This window comes from Mixophyes fleayi, chromosome 10 (genome assembly GCF_038048845.1).
Source record: "Mixophyes fleayi isolate aMixFle1 chromosome 10, aMixFle1.hap1, whole genome shotgun sequence".
Lineage (NCBI taxonomy): Eukaryota > Metazoa > Chordata > Amphibia > Anura > Limnodynastidae > Mixophyes > Mixophyes fleayi.
Window position 1 is genome coordinate 35,112,592 of NC_134411.1, and position 27,101 is coordinate 35,139,692.

General features: G+C 40.9%; 1 protein-coding gene and 1 long non-coding RNA gene across 2 annotated transcripts in view; both read right to left on the bottom strand.

Annotated features, from left to right (window-relative positions):
* Positions 1 to 19,849, bottom strand: part of LOC142104168 (receptor-type tyrosine-protein phosphatase eta-like) — a 34,972-nt gene extending 15,123 nt beyond the window's left edge. The window contains exons 1-7 of the mRNA XM_075188684.1: positions 19,660 to 19,849; positions 18,094 to 18,363; positions 13,770 to 13,907; positions 10,403 to 10,604; positions 7,735 to 7,949; positions 7,135 to 7,219; positions 6,073 to 6,108 (exon numbers count right to left, since the gene is read on the bottom strand). Of these exons, the coding sequence (XP_075044785.1) occupies positions 6,073 to 6,108; positions 7,135 to 7,219; positions 7,735 to 7,949; positions 10,403 to 10,604; positions 13,770 to 13,907; positions 18,094 to 18,363; positions 19,660 to 19,849 (1,136 nt within the window). The remainder of the gene's footprint in view (positions 1 to 6,072; positions 6,109 to 7,134; positions 7,220 to 7,734; positions 7,950 to 10,402; positions 10,605 to 13,769; positions 13,908 to 18,093; positions 18,364 to 19,659) is intronic.
* Positions 19,850 to 20,375: 526 nt separating this feature from the next.
* LOC142104000 (uncharacterized) lies at positions 20,376 to 25,839 on the bottom strand. Its single transcript, XR_012679483.1, has 3 exons — positions 25,716 to 25,839; positions 25,253 to 25,528; positions 20,376 to 20,624 (listed from the first exon to the last, which is right to left on the bottom strand). It is a non-coding gene; the product is annotated as an uncharacterized LOC142104000 (long non-coding RNA).
* Positions 25,840 to 27,101: the final 1,262 nt, after the last annotated feature.

Consider the following 27,101-nt stretch of genomic DNA (forward strand, 5'->3'; position numbering starts at 1 on the left):
ATTATTTCCTTATTGTCTGGTCAAGCGCTTGCCTGGGCTTCTCCTCTCTGGGAACATGATGACCCCATTCTCCATAATTGTGCCACTTTCCTGGAAACCTTCAGACGCATCTTTGATGAACCCGGACGAGTCTCCAGTGCAGCTTCTGGACTCCTCCGTCTGCGCCAGGGTACCCTTACTCTGGGCCAGTATGCCCTGCAATTTCGCACTATGGTGGCCGAACTTCATTGGAACAATGAAGCTTTAGTGGCCACATTTTGGCAAGGCTTGTCCGATCGTATTAAGGACGAGCTAGCAGCCCGAGAGTTACCCACTACCCTGGATGCTTTGATCTCTCTCTGTAACCAGATTGATATACGTTTCCGTGAACGCACTCAGGAGAGAGAGAGTTCCCGTCGATCTACTTTCCGTTTAGCTCCTCGCTTCCAAAGTCCTATTACACCGGAGGAAGAGCCTATGCAGTTGGGAAGAGCACGTTTATCCCAGGAGGAAAGAGAGAGGCGGTTCAAGAATCGTTTATGCCTTTATTGCGGGGAACCCAGTCATGTCCTGAGTCAATGTGGGAAGCGCCCGGGAAACGATCGGACCTAACTGATGACGGAGAGACTAAGTTAGGTATGAATATTCTCTCTCCTATGGATTCTAGTTTTTCTATCCAAGTTCTTCTGCAATATACTGATAAACAATTGTCTCTTCCAGCACTTATTGACTCCGGTGCAGCGGGGAACTTTTTACGAGCTGACATTGTAGAGCGCTTATCATTGCCTAGGCAACCCTTAGATCCACCTATTGCCATTACAGCTATAGATGGCAGTCGTATCATTGGAGGATCCATTAAGAACAGAACTGTCAACATGTCTCTACGCATTGGAGCCCTACACACTGAGGAAATCTCCTTCTTAGTGATTCCAAAGGCTATCAACCCGTTGATCTTAGGCTTACCTTGGCTCAGACTTCACTCCCCCACTTTAGATTGGCAGAAACCGGAAGTTCTTGCATGGGGTTCAGAGTGTCATTCCCGGTGTCTTCCCAGGATTCATAGACCCGCTATGGGCTGTCTTCCAACACCCTCCGGTATTCCTCCTCAATATCATTCGTTTTCTGACGTCTTTTGTGAAAAGGAGGCTTCCAAGTTACCCCCTCATAGACCTTGGGATTGCTCCATTGAATTGTTGCCGGATAACATACCACCTAGAGGACGGGTATTTCCATTATCTCTACCCGAATCAGAGGCCATGTCCCTATATATTAAGGAGAATTTAAACAGGGGTTTTATCCGGAAATCCTCGTCACCAGCAGGAGCAGGTTTCTTTTTCGTAAAAAAGAAGGACGGCGGATTGCGTCCTTGCATAGATTACCGTGGCCTCAACGCCATAACGAAAAAGAATAGGTACCCCTTACCATTGATCTCTGAACTCTTTGATAGGATCAAGGGAGCTTCAATTATTTCTAAACTGTATTTGAAAGGGGCCTACAACCTTATCCGTATTAAACAAGGGGATGAATGGAAGACGGCGTTCAATACGCACGATGGGCATTTTGAGTATCTTGCCATGCCATTTGGACTTTGTAACGCTCCTGCGGTTTTTCAAAATTTCATTAACGAAGTTTTTCAGGATTTCCTGTATCAATTTGTTGTCATCTACCTAGACGATATTCTTATTTTTTCACCTGATATTATTACTCATCGCCATCATGTCTCCTTGATTCTTCAACGCCTTCGGTCACATCATCTGTACTGTAATGTGGCAAAGTGTGTCTTTGAAAAAACGCATCTTCCTTTTCTTGGTCACGTGGTTTCTGGCTCCGGATTACGTATGGACCCTGAGAAATTAAAGGCAATTTCTGATTGGCCCCAACCGGTTGGTCTTAAGGCCATCCAGTGTTTTATTGGGTTCTCTAATTATTACCGCCACTTTATCAAAGGGTTTTCGTCTGTTATTGCACCCATCACTTCCCTGACCAAGAAGTCTGCCAACGCTAAGACCTGGCCACCAGAGGCGGTAGAGGCCTTCAAGTATCTTAAAGAAGCCTTCATATCGGCACCTATTCTTCAACAGCCAGATTCTTCCTTCCCCTTTTTTCTCGAAGTTGACGCATCCTCCACTGGAGTGGGAGCTATTTTGTCTCAGAAGAATTCTACTGGAAAGTTTTCTCCCTGTGGATTCTTTTCTCGTAAATTCTCACCCACCGAAAAAAACTACGACATTGGAGACAGAGAACTACTTGCTATCAAATTGGCCTTGGAGGCTTGGAGACATCATTTGGAGGGAGCCAGATTTCCTGTTACTATTTTTACGGATCACAAGAACCTGCTTTATTTACAAACTGCATCCTGCCTCAATCCCCGTCAGGCCAGATGGTCTTTATTTTTTTCACGATTCAATATGATCATTACCTTCAGACCAGGGTCCAAGAACAAGAAGGCTGATGCTCTCTCTCATTCCTTTGATTCTATGGATACCGAAGAAGAGAGTGTTAGGTCTATTCTAGATCCAGAATGTATTTTGGCTACTACTCCTACTCGGTTGATCATTCCTCAAGGGAAGACTTTGGTTCCTCCACATCTCCAAACTAAACTCCTTAAATGGGCTCATGCCTCCCGTTTTTCTGGTCATGCCGGTATAAAGAAGACCTTGGAATTCATCTCCCGTAGTTATTGGTGGCCGGCTATCCGTTCGGACGTTCGACAGTTTGTGACGGCGTGTTCCACTTGTGCTCAAAATAAAGTTCCTCGTCAAGCTCCATACGGTCTGCTGCAGCCTCTGTCAATTCCGGATCGACCTTGGAGTCATCTCTCCATGGATTTTATCACAGATTTACCCTCCTCCAGAGGGTTCTCAGTAGTGTGGGTGGTCACTGATCGCCTTTCCTGAGCCGCTCATTTTGTGGCATTAAAAGGTCTTCCTTCTGCTCCTATTCTGGCTCAACTCTTCATTAAAGAAATTTTCCGCCTACATGGCTGTCCAGATATTATCGTGTCTGATCGAGGAACTCAGTTCGTGGCAAGATTTTGGAGGGCCTTTTCTCGTCTTTGTGGAATTAAGTTAAATTTCTCTTCTGCATATCATCCGCAAAGTAATGGTCTCACTGAAAGGACGAATCAAGAATTGGAGAAATTCCTCAGATGTTTCATTTCAGCTAAACATGATGATTGGGTTGATTTATTACCTTGGGCAGAATTCGCCCACAATAATAATTAACACGACGCTACCTCCACTTCTCCCTTTTTTGCTCTTCAGGGATTTCATCCTAAAGTTCCACCCTTCAAAGAGTTAACCGCTTCTGGGGTTCCTGCAGTGGATTCCCTTCTATCGGACTTCTCGTCTAGGTGGGATCTTATCAAACGCAAATTACTTCACACCTCTGCCATCAGTAAAGAAGCATTTGACAAAAGAAGAAGACCGTCTCCACTACTTACTCCTGGTGACAAAGTGTGGTTGTCTACAAAGAATCTTCGCTTGTTAGTTCCTTCTAGGAAATTCGCTCCCCGATTTATCGGTCCCTTCGAGATCATTGAGGTCATTAATCCGGTGGCCTTTAGATTAAAATTACCCCCTACCTTGAGGATTCCCAATGTCTTCCATATTTCCCTTCTCAAACCACTTGTTGTTAACAAATTCTTCTCTTCAAGAAGACCTCCTGCTGCTATTTCTGCACCAGATCAGGAATTTGAGGTGAAGGAGATTCTAGATTCTCGGATTTCCAGAGGTTCCTTGCAGTTCCTGGTTGACTGGAAAGGTTACGGTCCTGAAGAGCGTTCTTGGATTCCTGCACAAGACCTTCATGCTCCGAGTTTGTTGAAGAAATTCCATACCAAGTTCCCTCTAAAGCCTTATAGGTTGTCCGGAGGCCACCCCTGAAGGGGGGGGTACTGTTAGGAACTTACCTTGTTCCCGTTCCGCTGCGGTGTCCGATATCTTCAGCGCTTCTTCTGTGAGCGCTGCCGCACTTCCGGGTTCTCTCTGCTGCCGATCATGTGACTCCTGGGCGGGGAATTCAAACTCCTATATCTCCCCTGCTCTGACACGCTGCCTGTGTCAGAGCAATGTGTTTCCTGTTCCTGGCTACAGTTCCTGTGTCCTGACTCCTGTGAACCTGCTCCCTGTTAACCCCTCTATTCCTCCTACTCCTGTGTACCTACCTGGCTGTGACCTGACTATTCTTTGGCTTATCCCTGGCACTACGCAACTGGAATACCTTCTGTGTACCGACTCGGCTGTGTTACCAACTATTCTCTGGATCTCCCTCTGGCACCGCATACCTGATACCTTCTGTGTACCGACTCGGCTGTGTTACCAACTATTCTCTGGATCTTCCTCTGGCACCGCATCCCTGATACCTTCTGTGTACCGACTCGGCTGTGTTACCAACTATTCTCTGGACCCTGCCACGCACCCATTGCCTCCGTGCATCTACCGGTTACTGTTCCAGACCTACAACGCCTGGAATTAACGGTTAGTGCCTGTACTTGCACCGCATTGTCTATTTTCTTGTTTGCCTGCCATCACTTAGAACTTTCTCCCTTACGTCAGTAGGCTAATCTGGGGGCCGCGACCTGCGGTTCTTCGGCAGCTAAGTCCACACTACCTTGCGGTGGTTCTTGGTGAAGACCGGAAGGCCGTTAGACTCCGCGCCCTAGGTAAGCCTGTGCTAATACTGAATAAGGCATCAAAATCGTAACAATTCCCCAGGAAAAAATATGCTGCCTATACCGTATATGCACAGCGTGCCCTAAGCCTAATTTGTTAAAGGTGCCATTGCTGTAATAAGGCACTGACAAAGCAAGGAAACGCGCTCCAAGGCGTTTAGGCTGACGCATTTCGCTTTTGTGCTTTATTTATTATATTATGGTTATTTAGATTGGTTTAAAAACAACCTCCTTGTCATATTTTAGACTTCTACGTATTGAGGTGAGTGCACAATTTTAAATGCATTTTAGTGTGTGAAGCACAGAGTGTAGGGCAGTGGTAGATATTCTGCCACTATGGGTCCCATAGGTCAGGGAGGGCCGGCAATGCTGGGAAACCTTTCTGTGGCACCCACTCTGCTGTCCACAAATGGGGCATCATTGCGCATGTTTACAAGAGTAAAGTGAACCAGAATTGACGGGCGACCCCCACATTTTTCTATGGGACCAAGTGATGCTCTATAACACTCAGTCTGTGTATTTCCATTTGCCTCTATTGCCCTTCTCACATCATGACACTGCCCCTGACACACACAGCTCTGTCTTCACTTACATCATAACATACAAGGCACATGATCATCTCACTCATCTCCTGAAATACTGCTGCTGTGGTGCACTGTAGCATTCTGATAATCTAATTGGCTACAGGTTATTCTATCCCCGCCCACTTCTAAACTGGGGACACTCGGCCATGTGGGAGATGAAGACAACAAAAAGGTGCTCTGACCCAATTGAAACACCTTAAAATGCATAACTGAGCATTTTTGATGGGCCATGCATGAAATTATTATTTTGTAGATAATCCTCTGTTGATACAAAGTATCAGTATATTAGAAAAATATAGTAAGAATAGTAATAAGGACAATATTGAATTGGTGATATACTTGAGAGTACATTAAATAAGTTAGGGGGATATTTTGAAAACAGTTCTACAGGTGACTGTGTGGAATAGGTGAATGCTACTCATAACTTCCAATCAGATTCTGTCATTTTTCTATTACAGTTTAGAAAATGAAAGAGAACATCTGATTGGTTGCTATGGACAAAATCAACTTTTCTTCAATTACCTGTAGTTGTTTTTTTCAACAAAGTCCACTGATAAAATGACACACTGACACTTTTATATATATCGCTAAGGATTGATTTCTGTTTATTGAATATTGATGTACATTTACTATGTTTTTGTATATTAAATATTATTTTATGTATTTTTTAGTTATTGTTTATCATACATCAATTATACACGTACAATTCCACAAAATCTTATATGTGCACATCTATAATTTCAAAATGTACATTATAATTTTTAAAAGTTAAAAAAAAAAGAAATGTCCCCTGCTGAGTTATTATTGCACCCACAAACGACAGGTATACATACATACCCACTTGTGGAAGTTTCTTCATACTGTTTACGTTGTCTGTAAAAAAACAAAACAGTAAGAATTTTTGCGAAGCAGACACTGTAAATACAATGCGCTCCCCTCCAACCTTGAAAAGGCCATTCAGACCTCCCACTTGCCCCAAAATTCTCCCACATGCCCGCAGACTCCCACTTGCCACAAAATGCCCAAAACATGCACTCATATATGCAATGTAACCTTTATTAATTGAGAGCTTACATTCTAGAGAGCTGACATCCTCTCTACCTATTGTCTTATGTCTATCTATAGTCCGTTTCCCTCGTATGTCCCGTCATGTCTTATGCTACATTCTGTATGAGTTCGTATAGCATTACTCACACTCATCTGTGCTTCTTATGTTTGTTACCTCATCTATTTGTTACTGTATCCGGCGCTATAGAATATGAGGCACCTTATAAATAAATAAATAATAATAATTGTCCATTCAAAAAATTATATACTGATCTATATTAATAAAGAAAACAGTGAATAATTTAAAAAGTGTGAGTGTTTGTGTTTTAAAATTCGTACGAGTGTGTAAGTCTACCTACCTATATATACAATTATTGATAAATGGTACTCTCAAGTTAATATGATTCCAGTTACGGTAGTCTTAATATCACATATAGGTTCTGTCCTTTTGGATCTATTCAATACTTCTCTTGTGTATTATCAGGGAATTAAATTGTTACCCTCACTTAGGAGAAATAGAGATCTATATTCTGTCTATATTTCAATCTGATTACACTACAAGTGCAGTATGTTTGAGTTTCTTGTTGCTACAATATCAGTATTGTATCTTATTAGTGCTGTTACACTTTAATGTATCGTCTGATATCTCAATATCTATATTACTGTACTGTTTATGTTGTGATCAGTATTAATGTACTGTCATAGCTAAGATCGTAACATACTTAGTAATATCTGCGAGCATGGTTTTATTTTTATGAAGAATAGTTAGAAGAGGTGATTAATATATCAATATAGTTAGTTTAGATTCCAATTTGACAGATATAATACACAAAGAAATGGGTCCAGTGTTACCTTTTCTTTCTCCAAAACAAGAATCCCAAAATACTGACAGCAGAGACACCCACAAGACTTCCAATTACAGCTCCTACAATAGTACCTGAAAACATATATTGGTATCAATCAATAATAAATCAATAATCAACATAATAGACAGTATGTATCTAATGAAACATGATATAGCAAAAAACAAGATGGGTTAAGGACAAAATGTTAACGTTAGAATCTGGTATATATATCCAAGTAGGAAAATAGAGAAAAATGTGAACCTTTTAGATTTTGATGATTAGTTATATTACTGAATACTTTCAGCAGTAATCTGGAAAATTGATACAAAATGTCAATGTTTTTAAGTGATTTAAAGAATGATATAGTACAAAAAAATGATACCTACAATAAGCTGATATTATATATAGTACAAAAAACTTAAACCCACACACACACACAAATTATATTGCCTAATTTGATGGACTCAGTCAGTTAAGTATATGCAGTAATCAATCTAAAACCAATAATTTGTAGCATTATCTATTGTTTCCAACTGTCATGTCACGAATGGCAGGAACAAATTTATATTCATACAGTGATGAATTTAATGTAATACTTGTACTATACCGGTATTAGAAGTTTGTGTAGAAGCTTGTTCTCCTAAGGTTCCTGTTGTCATGGAAACATTACTTGTGTTGCCAAGTACTGTACTTGTATTAGGAGTGTTGGTTGTTGTGGGAACATTGTCTGTGTAGCTGGTAAATGTTGCAGTAGACTGTCCTTCATTGATGGTATCCACGTATGGGTCATAATTAATAGCAGTAAATCCTGCTATGCTTACCCTGAAATTCATACATTTGAGTGTTAATAAAGGAACATTTTAATAAACCGACAGTACACACCGTACAGGACCAAAGGTCAGTTGTTCTGTCACTGACACATTAGCATTTATTTTATTTTATTTTCAGGGTGTTCAGAAAGTCACTGTGCACTTATGTATATTTATTAACACACGTTTCAATATACAATGTATAATACATAATGAAAATACGAATGACAATTAGAAGCAATGTTGGAAATGACCACCGTTAGCATCAAGGCAGGCTTGGATCCTTTTTATTTTGTTTCTAAACACCTCTATCAGTTGCCTTGACAAAGGCTCTGGGTGAGCCGAAATGCGTTGGCTGCTGGGAGAATTGTGACGTTGGACGCTGCACGTCTGTAGTGTGGATTTGTTTTCTGTGCCGGTGTCCTATGTGTGAGCTTGGTCGGGAGTAAGAGTGAAGTTTACCCGGGAACTGTTCGCTTTTTATCTCCACCGCAGACACGCTTTGTTACATCCATAGGACGGTAAGGGCACATCTATTCCACATTTCAAGGCTTGTTTGACGCTGTGCTTTTTATGTTGTGAATAAAACTGTTTTGTACGTTGTTACACAATGGAGCTTTATCATTTTTTTCTATGGATCCATCGATTACTGAGTGGAATTCCAGTCCTAGAAGATTGTATCTACAAATGATGAATTAATGGCTGCTTTATAGGCTTGCTTACTGGGACCATCTGGTGAGTGTATATCCATTGGGGGTTAGGTTTTAACCCTTGTCTACACGTGGTGGTCCAATTGCTTTTTTGAATACACGGATTACTTTGGGGATTTCCTTTTATGGTCCCATTGATCTACAGGCTACACTTTTGTTCTGTTTTTCTTTTTCTGTTTTTTATGTCTGATCTACGAGGGAGAACGAATTCATTGGGACTTATCCAGAGGAGTTGTGCTCTTTTTTAAAAGAGCATAGGACTTTGAATTTACTATTCTTCATTTTATTTTATAGTTCATAGCCTTTGTAATATGATGTTGTGATGTAATCTCTGGTTTGTCGCTTGTCTGCAAATTTATATGTGTATTTGTCTATATTGTGTAGGGTTTGGTGTTACCCTCTTTTTTGCTATAAGCTGCCTTTCAGGTTTGTTACGTTAGGTGCGCCTATTTTTCTGCTCCCCATAGATAAAAGTCTGGTGGATTTAGATCTGGTGAGCGTGGTGGCCAACTATCTTTCGAAATAATGCGATCTCCAAAAAATTCTTTAATAACTGCATAGATCTGTAAGATGTGTGGGCAGTAGCCCCATCCTGTAGAAACCATGAGTAATTGATTTCATCACTTGTCATCTGACCGATGAAGGGGTAAAGAATGTTCCAACAATAGCGCTCACTGTTTATTGTGTTCAGAAAGAAAATAGGGCCCACAAATTCGACGTCTGGAAATCGCAGCCCACACACCAACCTTGAGATCGTGTTTCGTGCAAAACATGAGGCTTATTGGATGACCACAATCTTGAATTTTGTGAATCATCATAACCCGAGAGATGGAACCACACTTCGTCTGCGAAAAAGGTCACATCCAACACATTATCTGTATTCACTGTGATAAATTGGTTAAACCATCTGCAATAGTGTATTCTTTTCTCACGGTCAGTTGCTTTCAGCTCTTGTACAGCCATTATTTTGTATGGGAAGAGCCTTAACTTCTTTCTCACGGCCTTATGAGCAGTTCCAAAACCAATATCATGCTGCTGAGCTAACTTTCATAATGATTTTGATGGACTCTGCAGCGTACTGCCAGAAATATCCAACAGTTTCTCCTCCGATAGCTTTGCTGGCCTTCCACAGCGTTTGGCATCAACTACAGATCTTGTTAGGTGAAACTTATCGATAATGTTAGGAACTGCATTGCGATGTGGACCAGGTGTGTCTGGGAATTCTTCAGCAAATCGCTGTCGCACCACATCTGTGTATCTATCCCCTTTTCGGAATATGTGTTCGATTAGCCATACATGTTCTTCAGTTGTTAAAACCATAATGGGATCAAAATCTGAAACAAAATATGGGGTCTTTTCATAAAGCAATGAAAACAGTGGAGAAGTGAAGCAGTGGAGAAGCTGCCGATGGCAACCAATTAGCTGCTCCGTATAATTTTATAATATGGAAATTAGAAATGTTACCTCAATGCTGATTGGTTGCCATGGGCAACTTCTCCACTGCTTCAATTCTCCACTGTTTTCACTGCTTTATGAAAAGTGCACAGTGACTTTTCGAATACCCTGTACCAGCCAGTCCCGATATGAGTGGGTTTAGATCAGAGATGGCAGAGCATGGTGGGAGTTGTAGTTTAACAACAGCTGGTGAGCCACATGGTGCTTAAGCTTGGCGTATATAGTATTTATGTGCTGCATCCACCGGTACCTGATCCCACACTGGGCAAGAAAGTGGAATCCCCTTACTGGGGGAGATTACCTGTACTGTAACTGTGGGTCCAGGGGTCCGTTGACATAGGAATGTGTTTTACTTCCATCACCCACTTGTACATTTAATTCTTGTGATCGAACAGACCTGAGTGTCAGCTTGGGCTCAATGATACAAGTGACATAAGTGTTGGTTGTCTTATTCTTAAAATCATTATAGGTTTTAGATAAAATCCCTCCAAGTGGTTTGTTGCCTGTAAAAACATTCAATAATGTAATTATATTATAATCTTAAATGGAAAATGTCCCAATATATATCTGTTAATAGAGGGCAACATTTAGAGTTTGATGTGCATCCATTTCTGTGGTGTAAATATACACATTTCTGTACCATGCATGTGTATGTATCTATTTGAGCGAGTCTTAGACTTGCAGCCCTTTATGGCTGGAGAAGTGGTACAGAAATATAAGTTGAGTGCAGTAGAGATGTACACATGTAACTAGAACCTGCCTACTGCAGATATGACCTAATGATACCTGGAGCATCCCCAGATATTGTACTTTAGAACTGTGTCTTTTGCAGCTACCGAGGGCTGGTGTAAAGATAAGTAATGATTGTTACGATTCAGCACTCATCTAAGCTTGCGTGGTTGTTTATGACAAAGGATTCATCATAATCAACCACCTGGTCTGTTTAAAAATGTTTAAAACATTTCCCTGCCTATCCCACAAACTAACTTTGCCTTACCAATTATGCCACCACAAAGGATTTTTGTGTGAAGAGCTGACAATCTTACTCAGGAAGCCTTCGGTTTTTCTTTCAAACTAATCTTCCACAATTTACTTTCATCAGAGTTATCATGAACCAAATGACGTTCTCTGGTGCAACTATGTAGTGCTAAAACCAAGCTAAGTCTGACACGTGAATTCGAAGAACACAGAGACATGAATTTATTAAGTGTAACTTAATATGGAAAATAAATCCACAATGCTTCAGATAAAAACAATTAACAATTGCATACAAAGATATAATACAATATTTTCTTGTAAAACAAAAAGGAATAAACAACAGAAATAGTAAACTCATGAATGATCTGTTTTTTGTCTGCTGGGAGGGCATGAATAATGGAACATTTTTGGGGAAATTCACTCTCAAAAGTGAACAAATCTGTTAGATTTACAGGACATTTTAAACATGTTGCAGGTCCCCACGGCTCCCCTTCCACTGTGATGCCAGATCTAGATAGTCTGTGAAAATGCAAATTAGTTTGTTACGACCTCTTTTCAAACACCTTTCAAGTCAGGGATTATTTACTCTGGCCTAACTTCTTACCAGAATGTCCAACAAAGATGATATTACCTCCACATAACAAGCCATAAATTTCCCTTTATTTACATACCAGACATGTCTCCTGTAAGTGTGACATTTGAGAAAATATTACATATTTCTGTGTCTTTATTTCGCTTTATTCAAAATCCCAGTTGTTCTATTACCCCTTTGAGAGGCCCTGAGAGATCATAGAATCACCAAGAATGTAAAGTGTTTATTTGTTGCATATTACGGATGATAATTGATGTAAACTTAGAGAGACTTCATGGGCTTTAGCTTTTATGAACTGTGCTATAAATTGGTATTGGGCACTCATCTGTAACTTTGATTGTATCTAAACTCTTCTGTTTTACCCATGAGGTATTTATGGTTAGAGGGTTCCAGACACAAAGAGATACATTAATTTAGTAGCCCCCTTTCAGGTTTTAACCCACGGCTGGACACAGAGTTCATCTGAGCCACACCAAGCTAATACTATGAATTAAATCAAACACATAATTGCAGTTTTATATGACAAGAATGATGACTACAGCTGCACTATCTAGCGGCTTCTGATTGGCTTTGTGCATACTGAACCCTCCAGCTGATAGTACTTTATTCATTAGACTTGCAGCTATATTATGTCAAGCAGTGGGCGTTTATTCAGATTTCTTATTTGTGATTTCTAGTTGCTCACGGCAGTAAAGAAGAATTCCATTGGATTTATAAAGCGGCAAATGACGGATATGGGGTGGGGGGTGTTTGTATTTCATAATATTTTATATGGAAAAAGCAACATTCATATTTATTAATAACACATGTTTTAGGCTGTCAGTTTCTATTCTTCAGTGTGACCAGCCCAGTCTGTTATAGCCGGGTGCTGGTTGTGACTTTTGCAGGGGGAACCCACTTTGTTTGTTGACCCACGTTAGCGGTAACCAGCTGATGCTATGAGCCCTGGTACTAAGATTACATGTTTTAATTTTATTTTTAAATACTTCAGACCTTGCTGATACCAAGAAGATATTAACAGGGTGAGATTATACTTGATGTGATGCATCAGGGTTCGGTGGTGTGGAGGATAGTCAGTTTGTAGGTCCTGTTGGTCCTCTCTGTCTTGAAAAACTTAGAAGGGGAAGCTGCCCCAGGGAATCCTGTGGCAAGTTTTTTAGCTGTGTCTTGCCGCGAGCAATTGCGCTGGGTCGTGGCTGGGTTTTAAGAGCCTATAGACACTGGTCAGCTGAGCTGGCTCAAGTGATATACGGACTAAAGGGTAAATGTATGTACTTCCATTTTTTTCGACTCGCCGCTATTCGGCAAGTTTGCAGTGAAAATTTAAATCAGCAATGGCTTTAAAGGCATTGTTTTGCCTTTAAAGCCATTGCGGCTTTAAATTTTCACTTCAAACTCGCCGAATAGCGTCAAGTTGAAAAAATCGGAAGTTCATACATTTACTCCTAAGTATCCAAATTAAGGCTGCTAGAGCAGATAAACTTACACAATAGAAGTGAGGCTAAGTTATAAGTGTCCTGGCTGTGCAGGATCACAGGGGTCGGAGATATTGTTGCCAGTCAGGAGGAGAAGGCCTGAGATGGAGAAACGGGTTCTGTGGCTATTTATATCCATCTACCATTTCTGGATTATCTGACAAGCAGGTCACTGATCACTGTATGGAGACGGAGTGACAGTGCACATGGCAGAGAAACAGTTGTTGGAGCAGGGATGGGGAAAGTAGAACATTAAAAGTAGTACTACTTACCCATCCCTGCTTCATCATCCGCCTCTGTAAAGAGGTCAGTGATATCTATATGAGTGTCCATCTCTCCTATGTTATCCTGTCTAAGCACAATGGGGTGAAAACAAAGAAATTGCTGTGTGCACATGGGTTTTACTGTTCTTCATGAAAAATATGAGTTTCATAGAACTTCTCACTGAGGAGAGTTGCATACATGTGAGCAATGTGTCATTAGTTTATACAAAAAGTGGAGGAAGCCATTTCATTGGCTGACCCAATATTAAACCTTTATATTCTCTGCCACAACCCTAACTTTGCCCATTCAAAGGCTACAAAGTGATAATTGCAATTATAAAATTAAGAGGATGCTTTTACCATTCATCTCTGTTGTCATTATGACAGCATACGCCACTATAGGTCCATTTGATTTATCAAAAGCCGCAAATGTAACATCCATGGTATCACCTGACGGGGACAGATTGACCTGCGCATTGTTAAGCTGATCTGGAAGACCTGTGGAATGATTCAAACATTATCAGGTTGAGAAGAAGGCATTTTAAATTTGAAAGTACATTGTGTGCTTTATATTTTAAATGGCAACTGAACTACAAGAGAAATGACAACAACGCCCCTTTAACTCATCATCACTTAATTACAAAATTGCAAAGCCACAATGCACATACTCTTCTGTGATGACATGTGTCTATTTTTGCACATAACCATGTTGTTTTGCAATTAAACATTTGGATTTGAGTTCCAAGATAGCTGGACCTGCGGCAATACTTTCCTTAGTCTGGTAACAGGAGATGGGTGGATCGGTAATATTCCTTGATGAGTGCAGTTAAGACAATGACAGGGCCGGCTTTGTACCCACAAACAAAATTGAGATTTTGTGTTGTAAAACAAGATTATATAAATTAAATAATGAAGAGAGATACACTTGGGGGGAAGGGGGGAGGTTCCCTCATTTCTGAAGGATGTACAGCCCTTTTCCCAACACTAAAATATATAATTTTCCTCCACCACCATTGAGGTGGTGGTAATGGGTTCTCATTATATATATTTTTAAAAATGTATTGATAAATACAACAGATAGACAAGTACAAAAAAACAATAAAACTACTCAACGAATAGACATCATACATTACAAATGTAAAACTTACAAACTGGTTGATGAATAGATAGTTGTTTACACATATAAAGCCAAGGGACACGGATAGCTTTCACATTCCCTCAATTAACATCTACCTATAAGATGTGGTTTTGGGTAGGGTAGTAGTGGAGGGATAGAAGGAAGTGTTGGTGAAGAGGAGAAGTGAGTCAGAGATTGACAGAGAGGTTATATTACAGAGTTGTTGATATTTTATGAGTCTAAAGAGCAGGGGCAGATTGAGAACTTAAAGTGGCCCTTAAAAAAATACTTGAAGTGGCCTCATGTGGGCGGGACCAAATTAACTGTAGGTGGGGCCAAAACAAAAGTAGGCGGGATTTAGAACTACTGGAATATGGTTGTAGTAACATTTAGGAAAACCTAGATGACTTAATAAACATTGGGTCATTACCAAGGCAATGCAGGAAAAAGGCTGCCAGTCCTGTGTTATACAAATACATGAATCCTTTTGCATGATCTGAGAATGATTTATGCCTCTGTGCTCAAACTTGTTTAGTTCACTACTAACACATCCTTCCAATATTCCCTTCATAGAAACATATTTTACTTTGTTTAATAAGTTTAACTATTATAAAACATGTTGGCACAATCGTATCTGATCAGTCTGCCAGAGCAGCATATGAGCACCTCACCTCACTTTTGCATCTTTCCCTGACATCATGAGCTGCAATCTACCTGTCAAATCTCTCTCTTTTAATACATAAAATGTGTACTTTGTGTTTTCAAAAAATGCATTAAAAATAATCCTTCTAATAAATGGCTATCCAGTGCGATCACCACAAATGTGAAATGCTTCAAGCATCTACATCTTCTTATGTAACAACTGTGTATTAGCCCTAAAAGTGCCCAGTGATTGTTGGTGGTTTGAATTAATAACAGTGGAGGGAGGGTTGGCAGACAATTGTATAAGTGAAAGAGAGAGCTATTCCAAGGGTTTAATGATTAATGATATTGTCAGTGCAATGGGGGCTGGCCATATGCTCAACAAAGTGATCTTAGAATAGGACCAGTGCAAGGTAGAAGGCAGGCAATGGAATCAATGCAAGAACCACTAAAGTATCACCAGAGCTGGAATAAGGCTCTTTGGGATACCTTGGGCACTAAAAACAGGGGGGTTATCATATTGTACATTTTAGACAAATACATAAGCAAAGCTGTGTGCACTACGGTTAGTTGCATGCAGCTCTGCCTTCACGAGCAGTACAGTGTGAACCGGGACATACCTCCCAACTGTCAATGTTGTCAGATCAAATCCTGAGTAAGCAAGGCAGTCACCGAAATTCGGGATTGCCCCAACACATTCAGGACAGTTGGCAAACTGTCCTGCTCTCTCATACCTGTTCTTGTCACTTTCACCACCTGAGGCTGCTGGTTTCTTTAGATCAGTTGCTGCTTGTCTGGATCCTTGAATGTTGGATGCTCTATTTGGAAAAAAAATGGGTAAATGAAATTTAGAAAACTCCAACCAACCCCAGCATTAAATCAATAGCACCTGCATTTAATAATTAAGGCTTTCCTCCAGCCCCAACATTAAAATAATAGTATTCACATTTAATAAATAAACCTATTTACGTCCCTTCAAGCCCCAGCATTTACGTTTAATAAATATACCCATTTCCCAAAACCATCCAAGCATTAAATAATTCATATTCACATTTAATAAATAGCCCTCCTTTACAAACTCATACCTACATTCAATGAATAGCCCCAAACCACCCCAGCATTAAATTAACCATATGCCTCCCTGCCATCACACACACACACACACATTACATAGCCATATGCCTCCTGCCATCACACACACACACACATTACATTTAGAGGCCCCCCTACAAACACACATTACATTACATTTAGAGGCCCCCCTACACACACACATTACATTATATTTAGAGCCCCCCCTACACACACACATTACATTTAGAGGCCCCCCTACACAAACATTACATTCAGAGGCTCCCTTACACAAACATTACATTACATTTAGAGGCCCCCCTACACACACACACACTTACCTTCCTACCGCGCTTCTTGGCACACATGGGATGGCACCTGTCATGTGGTGCGTGTTCCATGTGACTTCTGTGGTCACACAAAGGAAGAGGGAGGGATCTCAGCTACTAGGGGAAAGTGGGTGGTCCCGGAGAAGGGACTAGCCACCAACTATACCACGTGTCTAACGGCTGGCATCTCTGCCCCCCCTCCCCAATTCGGCACAGTGTTCTGATTTTTGAGTTGTCCCAGGCCAGCTCCAGGCTTATTCTATTCAGGAGGTTGCAACCCCCTGTGTAGTCTCTGCCTGAGTTCTAAATCTTCCCAGTCCCAGTTGTGGTACTATATTTGTCTAAGTCTCTGAGTTCTTGGAGGTACTGAGTCTCTGGTCATGGGTTCAGGTCCCCCCTGTTCCCATGTCCAGGTTCCAGTCCATCAGGTCCAGATTCCAGTCATTTATTCCAGTACGGAGTCCAGTCCAGGATTCCTCCTCCTAACCATCCAGTATACGGGATCAGATCAAACTCAATGAGCAAGACATTCATCCGGCCTCCCAGTTTCTTCTACACTCCAGCCACAGCTAGTCCCAAGGGTAGAGAGACGGATCCCAGAAACCCTATTGCAGTGACAATGGCTTTGCCAAGTTGCAAAACTGAACCGTCTAGACCACCGTGTAGATGGTCTACCTCTAAATTGAGCCACTTACTCCATTTAATTGGTCTACAGAGTTATATGCTGTTTTAATAGATGAAAATTATTTTTTGACACTTATCTTCCCTTTACAGAAGCCATTTTGCTGCAGTCAAGTATATGGAATTTAACATAATTTGATCTCCAACAAAAGGGTCGGTCCTTTAGAATACCAGAACCAATTTGAGTGTTGGGGCCCCTTTAGCAATTCACATGGTCACACCCAACAGTATGCTCAAGTGCAGCCAATGTGTAAAAGAAGTTTCAATGTGTACTGAGAGCATGTTTATTTCATGTTTATAGAGATCAATGAAAATAATGACTACAATGCTGATGCCTCAGGTAAACACTCAGGAAAACACTCTGATACTTTTGTGAATTCTAACTTATTGAAAAAATAATCCCAAGCCATTAATTACATTGGTTCTTCATCACCATTTATTTATATAGCGTCACTAATTCCGCAGCGCTGTACAGAGAACTCATTCACATCAGTGTCTGCCCCATTGGAGCTTACAGTCTAAATTCCCTAACATACATACACAGACAAACAGACAGACAGACAGACAGACAGAGAGACAGACAGACAGAGAGACTAGGGTTAATTTTGATAGCAGCCAATTAATCTACTACTATGTTTTTGGAGTGTCGGAGGAAACAGGCGCACAGGGAGAACATACAAACGCCACACAGATAAGGCCATGGTTGGGAATTGAACTCATGACTCCAGGGCTGTGAGGCAGAAGTGCTAACCACCGAGCAACCGTGCTTAATTTTAAATCACTAAATAAATATCTCTAGGGCAAAATTTTAGCTAAATGATACATGAGGGACAATAAAACCTACTTGTGTAGACAGATCTGCTCACAGGTAAACTCTGATACCCCCGGACTCCGACTGTTACCACAGTAATGGTGTAATTAGTCCCCGATGTCAGGCTCTGAATGGTGACACTTGTTGTGTTACTTGATACAGTCCAAGTGCTTGAAGATGAATTCCCATAAGTTATATTATATGACTTTATCACATCGGTCATATTGACTGGCTCTCCCCAGGATAGAGTAATGCGGTTTGTCTCAAATGTATTAAAGATGAGAGACCTTGGCGGTGAAGGATCTGTTAAACACAAAATTAAAACATTAAACTATGATAATCCACATTTTAAATAAATAAATAATATTAATTCCCTTGACGTGATGAGTAAAGAATTTTGAAAAGCAGATGGTGGAGTGAAATACATATTATTTGGAAAAGAAAATCTGTGAATTAACTCAGCAAAAAAATGGCTGATCATCACATGACCCCGATCATACTCACATGTTGCCTCTGTCACTGGAGCGGATGTCTGGCTGCAGGTACCACTAAGTGTCTGTACAGTGACTGTGTAATTTCTGCCAGGTAGTAATCCTGTGATATTCACTTGTGTAGAATTAGTTTGTGTTGTGTTATTTATGTCTCCAGTTAGATTGACTGTATAATAACCCACTTTTCCTGCTGGTGCCGTCCATGTGACTCCAAGAAAATTAATCGACTTGTAATTATTCAGTGAGATGGAAGCAGCTTGTCCAGGAACTAATAGAGAATAAAAATCACATATCTTCAGACACAGAACGTTTACATCACATACTGTCTTGCTTATTCAGTCAGACACCCAATCCAGATATAGTATTACTGTGAATGTTCTAGACAATGATCTAATAAATCACTATTTTAACACATAGATCAGTATCAATATATAGTTATACAGTGGTCAAATTGGAAATTTATGTAAGTGAATAGAATTTGATTGAAAACTATCAAAGCAGTAGGAGAAGGGTTGTTATGGCATACCATTGTATATTGGCTCACTTCAACCACTGTACCTATAAATACACAGGTGTCACTGAAATGTTTACATGTTCCAGTCTGTCTGTACTCACCTGTGCAGGTAGTTACTGATACAGGGTCTGATTCAGTGACATAATCAGCAGCTCTTGTATATACCATGAATGTATATGTCTCTCCCGCTGTCAGATCCATTATTGTAGCTGATACATTTGTCACTGTTGTATTATTTATCACCACTGCAGACGATGAGATTACTGTCTGGACTCTGTAGGTGTAAGTACTCTGATACTCATCAGGATTACTCCAACTCAGGGACACAGAATATGAAGTCACATTACTGGTATACAGTAACTTCACTGAAATTGGCTCTAAAATGGTAGAAACACAGGTATATAGTGTAGGAGAGCATTTATTGTACAGCAATTTATTGTAACAGTGCAGTTAATAATAAAAAAATACTAACAAGTGAATGTAGAGTATTTGTACTTTGTCGTGTGGCTGCAACACATCTTACTGTATTTACAGATGAGGAAATACAATCATAATATAATCATCTATTACAGCTCTCAGAGGATGGAAACCTACTTGTGTAGACAGATCCACTCACAGGTAAACTCTGATACCCCCGGACTCCGACTGTGACCACAGTAATGGTGTAATTAGTCCCCGATGTCAGGCTCTGAAGGGTGACATTTGTTGTGTTACTGGATACAGTCCAAGTGCTTGAAGATGAATTCCCATAAATTATATTATATGACTTTGTCACACTGGTCATATTGACTGGCTCTCCCCAAGATACTGTGATGTTGTTTGTTCCAACTGTATTAAAGGTTATGTTGCCTGGTTGGGATGGATCTGTGTAAAAACATAGAAATACACACAACTGAGCACTTTTACAGCATATATGCAAATAATTCAAAAGTGAACTAAATAAAAGGAGCTAAATGAGAATCCAATGCCTCCCAACAATCTTGATTTAGGCAGGATTGTCCTGATTTGAGTGATCTTTCCTGCCTGGTTGGGAAGGAGGGAAGCATCGTCAGTTCACTGCTGCTCTATCACTGGTGTGCACGGCAATGAAGGGTGTTTACAGAGAGGCATTAGGCACCCCCCCCAGGGGTGTGGTCACACATTCATTGTTACATGGCCACACCCCAAATGTGAAGTGGTTATGCCCCTTGTCCAGACTCAAGAAAAACCGGAGAGGTGGAATCCATGTGTTATAAAGAGATATAACTGCAGAATCTACAAATGATCACATGACTATAACGTCACATGACCCTGATCATACTCACATGTTGCCTCTCTCACTGGAGCGGATGTCTGGCTGCAGGTACCACTAAGTGTCTGTACAGTGACTGTATATTCTCTGCCTGGTAGTAATCCTGTGATATTCACTTGTGTAGAACTAGTTTGTGCTATGGTATTTATGTCTCCTGTTAGACTGACTGTATAATAATCCACTTTTCCTGCTGGTGCCGTCCATGTGAATCCAAGAATATCAGACAAATTATAATTATTCACTGTGATGGAGGCAGCTAGTCCGGTAACTAAAAGAAAATACAATCAGTATATTAGATATTTACACAGAAATACCACAACATTGTGTTTAGTATGTACATATGTAACACCTCTGCACTTACCACCATTTTATTTAAGAGTAACCTATGTCCAGTATATGTCGCTAGTTACAGATTTATTTCATGACAAACATTCTAGGAGTTTGTAGCATTACTAACAATTGCTTGGATAAGTGAAGAAATTATGTTGCACTTTCCATAAAATGACACAAAGTTCTACTTGTATCGTTATATTTTAATATACGATATTATATGCTATTGTGTATGTGAGGATAACACCCTTAGCTAGGATGGTAGTTACCCTCTGTGGGATTCAACTCTCTCGGGTAGACCAGAATATATCCAAAATAAGACTTTATTACGACAGCACAACACCACAAGACGTTCACAAGATACAGGGTAAATGGTAGCATGTATCCTCCAGCAGTCTCTTGCGGTCAGCACTCCAAAGTAATAATCTCTGTCTCTTTCAGAGTCTTATTCTCCCGCAATATTACCACTACTGATTAGCTAGACAGTTATGGTGTCGCCCAGCCTGGGTTACTGGCTCACGCTGACCCTGTCCTGGTAGGGTTTCCTCCAGCGGCACCACGATACCTGGCCCAGAGTCCTTTTCGCTGATGTACATCAGGATCCTCCAAGCTAGAATAGCTCCCTTGACATTCTCCTCTACCTATATTCTTTCCTGTATACACAGGAAGTAGGGTCAAATGTCTCAAACCTCCCCCTTACAGCAGGGACACTTTAGCAGCTAGACATACTGTCCTTGTTACCTTGATTATACAATAGAATGGCTTAACTCAATTAGCTATTTTGGCTGAATACACTAAACATGGAGTTACAATATTACATCAGGGAATGACCCTTCACGCTTACATGAAACAATAAGACTTTTGACACACTGTATCAGCAGTGTTACGCCATCTGAATCTGTGGTACATTTTGATACAATAACATTTATGTTGATACATATTGATACATTTCCCAATGCTATTTCAAAGAATATATTACTGTGGAGGCACATTGCAGATCATTAAGAAGTTCTAACCTCATTCCCTCTTAGAGTACGTGTTGACCTAGCTAATTTACATGGGCTGCCAGCTAGTTAACTCAGACATTGTTCTGATTGCAAACCAAATCTAACCTGTTCCTCATAAGAATGGACATTTGAGACAAAGGGTAATTACATTAGCTAACAATAGCAAAATGACTGCTGCTGTCCTGTTATTTTCACACAGTATGGCAATCTTTATATTTATACTACATACAATATTGCAGGTAATAGTATGGGCAAAATGTACCTAATAACATGAAACAATAATACACCGATGCTCTGGTGTATATACTTAGACTGGGCCCAGGATTAAAAAGTAAATTAAACAGTGAGAAACGGGTGATGAATACAAAGTTCTCAGTCCAGTAGCACCCCGTTTCCTCGCACTTTACTTAATAAGATTCTGAGCAGGCGTGGCTTTGCTGTTACATGAGAAGGTTGCAGATCCACATCGTTCTGTACCTCTACTTTCTCCATTGTATAATGTTGGGTATCCGCGTTAATCACATTGATATCACTGTATCTCAATCCCTTCAACTGTTAGAGGCCCTGATTTCTGTGAAATAACAAGTTTCAGGGTTTTCATGTCTGGTGCGGTCATGCAGCCTAATACCTAGCATTGCCAGCACCGAAAGTGAGACCCGGCTGTAAAGTGTACCAGTAGAGCCTTCACCAGCCTGACTGCTCTTTAGCATAACATCGATACCTGGCAGCACCTGGTGATCAACGCTGCTAGCTTCCATCTCTATTGGATTCTCTGGCAGGTGGCACGGGTGGCTATCAGATTCTACCATCTCCACCATCTTACCCAAAGTCCATTTGCAGAGCCACTCCACTGGACACCACAATCAGGTAAAGTTCCTGCCTTCTGTAACCATCTGTATGTCTAATGGCCATGGCCTCGCTCACCTGATGGATCAGTGCTGAGAGTGTCTCTGAAATTGTTAGATAGACCATACTCATAATGTATATATAACATAAACAACATCAATTGGTTCTGACACTGAAAATGGACCACTTCATCTTGGGGCCCCAGAGAGGTGGAAAGGGTTGAGCTGAGATGTTGGAGAAAGGGGAGGTGGAGAAACTAGAAGGAAAGATGAATAATGTGTTTAAGGACAGGCACTTGGAGAGAAGAAGCAGGTTCAGGAAATGGAAGTAACTAGAACTAACAGGAGACTGTTAGAGTTTGTCCTATTGTAGCAGTGTTTCCAAATAGAATATTCACCTCCTGTATAACTCTAATGAAACTATATAAATTTTAATACATACTTGTAAGAAACACACTTAGAAGAGTGTACTTTTCATACTTGTATGTTATCTGTCATATAATCAATGTTTCATTGTTGCTCCTTATTTAACCCTATAATATTAGTGTGTACTTTAATAATTTATACAACAAGAGAACTGCACCCCGGCAAAGCTTCCCCTAAAATGTCTCAAAATGAAAGGGTAAGAAAGCCACATGGACTCTGACTAATTAACCTGTGGACAACTTTTACAAACCGCAAAAAAATGAGGATCCGCTCAACTTAATTTCTTGAGCTAGTTCGTCCAATCATCAGACATGTGCATTTTAAGGTGCACACCCACCCACGTAAAAACAATCTGCACATTGCACATACATTTGCAGTTTTGTGGATACTAAATATCACACAAAAGTCTAACTACTTCCACTTCATCACCACCCACTTCTTTAATTTAATCTATTCTGATTTTTTGTTAAAATACTGCTCAGTTTAGCTTCCAATATGACTTCAATTAATCATGAGAGTGAAAGGACACCAGGACTATGTTTATTACATGTGGCACTGTTTATTACACGTGATATTTAGTATCCACAAAGCTGCAAATGTAGGTGCAGGTTGATTTTATGGGGGGTGGGTGTGTACCTTCAAATGCACATATCAGACAACTGAACAAATTTGCATAAGAAATTAAGCTGGACCCTCAATTTTTGTGTTTTGTAAAAGTCATGTACAGGTTAATTCAGTGTCCATGTGGCATTCTTTCCATTTAATTTTGAGACATTATAGGGCAGTGATGGCTAACCTGTGACACTCCAGGTGTTGTAAAACTACAAGCCCCATCATGCTTTTCAAGTAGATAACTAGCTGATAGCTGACAAAGCATGCTGGGGCTTGTAGTTTCACAACACCTGGAGTGTCACAGGTTAGCCATCACTGTTATAGGGGGAAGCATTACTGGGGTGCAGTTGAAAAAGGGGGAACAAGGAAACTGTCACGTTTGTAGACTGAACTTACAAGCATCGAAAGTACACTCTTCCAAGTGTGTTTCTTAAAGTTTATATAGTGTCATTAGAGTTAAACAGGAGGGGAACATTCTACCTGGAAACACTGCTACAATAGAACAAACACTAAGTCTCCTGTTAGTTCCAGTTATCTCCATCTCCTGAACCTGCATTGTGCGCTGGGTAACACACATCATCTTCTCTCTCAGCACCCATCCGTACCCAACATCGACAATGCAATATGTGTCCCACAATACAGTGATCAATACCAACAATACAATGCACAATGCGTCCTACTCTGACCTGGCACCTACCGTGTGTCCTAAAAGGGGAAGATGTCTAGGCCCTGCCCTAGCTAGGGGCCTACCTGGCTGGGGGCCGAGCCCCGTATCTGAGCGTGGGCCTAATGCCCCAAACCCTAACTAAAGGCCTTGTGCCCTGATGTGGAGCTGTGCTCCCTACTTGACTGGGCCTAGAGCCTGGGCCTACCTAAGGGCCTTGTGCCATGCTTTTGGGGCAGAACTCCCTTACCTACTCCGTGGGCCTAAAACCCAAGCTAACTGGCTAAGGGCCTTGCAACCTGCTTTTGAGGCTGGGCCCCGTACCTAACTAGGTTAATGACTACAATGGCCCCCCTAGCAGCGGCACAGGCCTAGTGCCTGAAGTGGAGCTTGGGCCTTGTGCCCAGGAGAAGGTGCCATCAAGAGAGAGGGATAGAGTGCTGATGCGGACCCGGGAGAGGTGGTACCCACAGGGATTTTACCTGTTCCAGGGATGCTCTTGGCCACGTTCGCGTAGGCCCTCTTCTGGGCTTCTAGGGATGGGCGCCGGGACTATTCCTCTCCTGTGCACTGCCGGGTCTTCCGTGGACAGAGAAGCTTGCATCCCTGACACGGCTGGTCTTCTGTCTTTGCTTGCTGCGCATCCGTGAGGTCCTTCTCCTCCGACCTCCGCCGTCGACTCACTTCCCGGGTGCCGCCGCGGGCGTCTTAAACAGACGTCGGCGGGTCAACGCCTAATAACGTCAGCGCGCCCCTGAGTCATCCGTGTCTGGATGGCTGGGCGGGGAGCTCTGATTGGCTCCCTGACCTGGTGTCCCTTTCCACAACATCACAGTCAATTAGCCTGTATATTACAATGGGGTATGTTATTAGGGATGGTGGTTAGGTTACCCTAATGGAGCATAGTGACCTTAATCTACACCCCTGGGTATCACATTTTTTTTGTGAAAGTATATGCAAATATACATTACTGTCAAAAAGCTTTTAATTTCCAAACACTTTATATACTCACATGTGCAGGTAGTTAGTGATACAGGGTCTGATTCAGTGACACCATCAGCAGCTCTTGTATATACCAGGAATGTATATGTCTCTTCCGGTGTCAGACTCATTATTGTAGTTGATTCATTTGTCACTATTGTATCATTTATCATTGTAGCTGATGATGTGATATTAGTCTGGACTCTGTAGGTGTAGGAACTCTGATACTCATCCGGTTTATTCCACATTAGGGAAACAAAATATGACCCCACATTACTGGTCCTCAGAGATATCACTGGTGTTGGCTCTAAAATTTGAAAGATAACAAACAAGATCAGTAAACACAGAAGTTACAGTAATGGTGTATATACATTTAATATTACAATACTGCAGCACTTTTTACAACAATAACTACTCTGGGAATTTCAATGCAAAAATAGGGAGCATCTTAATAATCAGATCTGTTGTAGCTAATATAAATGAGAAACACTTACTAGTATACACAGATGCGCTCACAGGTAAACTCTGATACCCCTGGACTCCGACTGTGACCACAGAAATGGTGTAATTAGTCCCCGATGTCAGGCTCTGAAGGGTGACATTTGCTGTGTCACTTAATACAGTCCAAGTGCTTGAGGATGAATTCCTATAAGTTATATTATATGACTTTATCACACCGGTCATATTGACTGGCTCTCCCCAAGATAATGTGATGCTGTTTGTTCCAACTGTAGTAAAGGCTAGGTTTCCTGGTGGGGTTGGGTCTATGTAAAACATAGAAATATGAGGAAAACTGAGCACTCATACAGTATATGTCTCATTTAGATTTTTGTTCTGCGTATGCGCACAAAAAAACACACACACATAGCAGTTATTACTAACACTGTCAAGCCACGTCTGTATACTATATCTATGTTACCATGGAATGTAAGCAAACAAACTTGACCCCTGATGAAGGTCTTGCGCTAATGCTACTGTTTTATGAATGCATCATGAGATGTGTACGAATGAACATATGCAAGTAAATGCGCTTTTTCTTGCATGCATCTTTTCCTATGTACGTCCGGGGAGCAATTGCATCCACTTCTAAATGAGCCCTTTATGTTAAAATAATGCAAAAGTGAAACAATGAAAAAGCAGCATGATGAGAATCATGTGTTGTAAAGAGACATTTCAATTATGCGCAAAGTGCAGCTAAATCCAGTTGGAACGTCCCGTGAAAATTTCTGCTTAGATTTGCTTGAACCTCATAGAGGTGCAAGCAAAAGTGAGAAGAGGTTCCCCTACCTCAGTGACCGTTAGTTTGCCAGACATCATGGTGACGTCCTGCAGCACTTTACGCAGAATTGAATTTTCCCCATTATATGAGGAAGAACTGCAGAATCTACATATGATCACATGACAATAAAGTCACATGACTCCGATCATACTCACATGTTGCCTCTGTCACTGGAGCGGATGTCTGGCTGCAGTTACTGCTAAGTGTCTGTACAGTGACTGTATATTCTCTGCCAGGTAGTAATCCTGTGATATTCACTTGTGTAGAATTCGTTTGTGTTGTGATATTTATGTCTCCTTTTATAAAGACTGTATAATAATCCACTATTCCTGCTGGTGCCGTCCATGTGACTCCAAGAAAATCAGACAACTTATAATTGTTCAGTGTGATGGAGCCAGGTAGTCCGGGAACTAAAAGAAAATACAATCGTAAAATTAGGTACTGATATATATAAAAATTCCACATCATTGTGTTTAGTATTTATATATGTAACATCTGTGCACTTACCACCATTTTAACAGTAATCCACTGTATGTCTAATATAGGTACCTAGTTACAGATTTGTTTCATGACAAACATTCTGTGGGTAACATTACTTAAA